The 1,736-nt window shown below is 37.7% G+C and overlaps 1 protein-coding gene across 1 annotated transcript in view; it reads right to left on the reverse strand.

Moving 5' to 3' along the window:
• Positions 1 to 1,415, reverse strand: part of LOC106535012 (amine oxidase [flavin-containing]) — a gene marked incomplete at its 5' end in the record, with an annotated part of 4,709 nt that extends 3,294 nt beyond the window's left edge. Inside the window, 1 exon segment of the mRNA XM_014031862.1 lies at positions 1,353 to 1,415. Within this exon segment, the coding sequence (XP_013887316.1) occupies positions 1,353 to 1,415 (63 nt within the window).
• Positions 1,416 to 1,736: the final 321 nt, after the last annotated feature.

Consider the following 1,736-nt stretch of genomic DNA (forward strand, 5'->3'; position numbering starts at 1 on the left):
ATTTCCGCCACCCTGATAAAAAAATAAAACTTGTATCTCATAATTATGACTTAGCTATCTCATTATTATGAGATAGTATCTCATAATAATGACTTAGCTATCTCATAATTATGAGATACTATCTCATTATTATGAGATAGTATCTCATAATAATGACTTAGCTATCTCATAATAATGAGATAACTATCTCATAATTGTGAGATACTATCTCATAATTATGGCTTAGCTATCTCACAATTATGAGATAACTATCTCATAATTATGAGATACTATCTCATAATTATGACTTAGCTATCTCACAATTATGAGATAACTATCTCATAATTATGACTTCATAATTATGAAGTCATAATCATGAGATACAAGTTTTATTTATTTTTTTGTCAGGGTGGCGGAAATGGGCTTCCATAATTTACTGTTGTTGAAAAAGAAAACAATTGCTCTTTTAAAGAGACTAATATTCTACATTTATTATCCTTTAAGCATTATGTTGATTTATTCACTTACAAATAACCTTTAAACTAAACCTAAATGTGAATGCTGCTTCTTGGAAACAATGTAGGCGCAAGATTCTTGTGAGTTAAATGTTTGGCCTTTGGCTTTGTTAGGTTTCTGACAGATCTAGTTTTGTGACCCCACTGTGGGTCAGGACCCCTACTTTGGGAAGAAATAGACAACAGCAGAGGTCTTCAATCCTATTCCATTTAACTGGCTCTCCTCCATGTTTTAGCTGTTTCCCCGCTTCAGCACTCCTGACTGAAATGAATGAGTGATTGACAGGTTTCTGCTAAACTTGATAACATTCAAAGTAGGTAATTTAGTTATTTGATTCAAGTGTTCCGAAGCAGGTAAACAGCTAAAACATGCAGGACAGTGGTTCACGGGGAACAGGGTTTAAGACCTTTGACCTGGAAGTCCCAGAGTCAAAATGGTAGACTCCACCCAGAGTGGTAGAGAATGACTGGGCTAACATACTGGCTGTGTCTCAATTCAGGGGTTGCAGCTGATTCAACCYCATTCATTGGCCACTGATGTCACTCTCGCAGGCCGTAGGCTGTCCCAATTTGTCGGTGCCTACAAATGCGGTTGACAAATGCAGCCTACGTTTTCGAGTTTTTGTTGGCTGCATCAAAGCACACTATGCTGCCCACAGTATCCCAGAATGCATTACGCCGTTATCGGCGGAAGAATTNACAGAGTGTAACACAGAGTGTAACTCTGTGTTACACTCTGTGTTACAGTCTGTGTTAAAGTTTAAGTGCACACGTTTAGCATTAGCTTGTCTTTGCTGCACGATTTTTGTCCAACATGTTTACAGATGCATGAAAATGTTGCTGACAGTCATTCCTTACATCATTCTCTGGCTCCGGCTGGTTGATCTGACTCTGGTAGATTTTACCCATTGCAAACAAGACCTGCAGAAACACACCGGTTACATCAACAAACACATGCCTACATAAAAAGCATTTATTCTAACAATAATGGGACAGATGACAAACATGCATGTTAGGGTAACTAAAAAAGATGTCACTTGTCATTAGATGTGAGTGTGAGCATCTTCAGATGGACTGGTAACTTGCTTAGGGTGTCCCCCACCTCAAATCCAATGACTGCACAATAGTACCTTGTGTATTAACCTGTTTTATTTTATTACATATTTTATGACAAAATCATATATGCTAAAAAAAATACAGTGTTTAAGCTTGACAGACTAGCCTGGCCCTTGACTTTCCTGC

The sequence above is a fragment of the Austrofundulus limnaeus genome, unplaced genomic scaffold (genome assembly GCF_001266775.1).
Source record: "Austrofundulus limnaeus strain Quisiro unplaced genomic scaffold, Austrofundulus_limnaeus-1.0 Scaffold1337, whole genome shotgun sequence".
In the NCBI taxonomy this organism is placed as follows: Eukaryota; Metazoa; Chordata; class Actinopteri; order Cyprinodontiformes; family Rivulidae; genus Austrofundulus; species Austrofundulus limnaeus.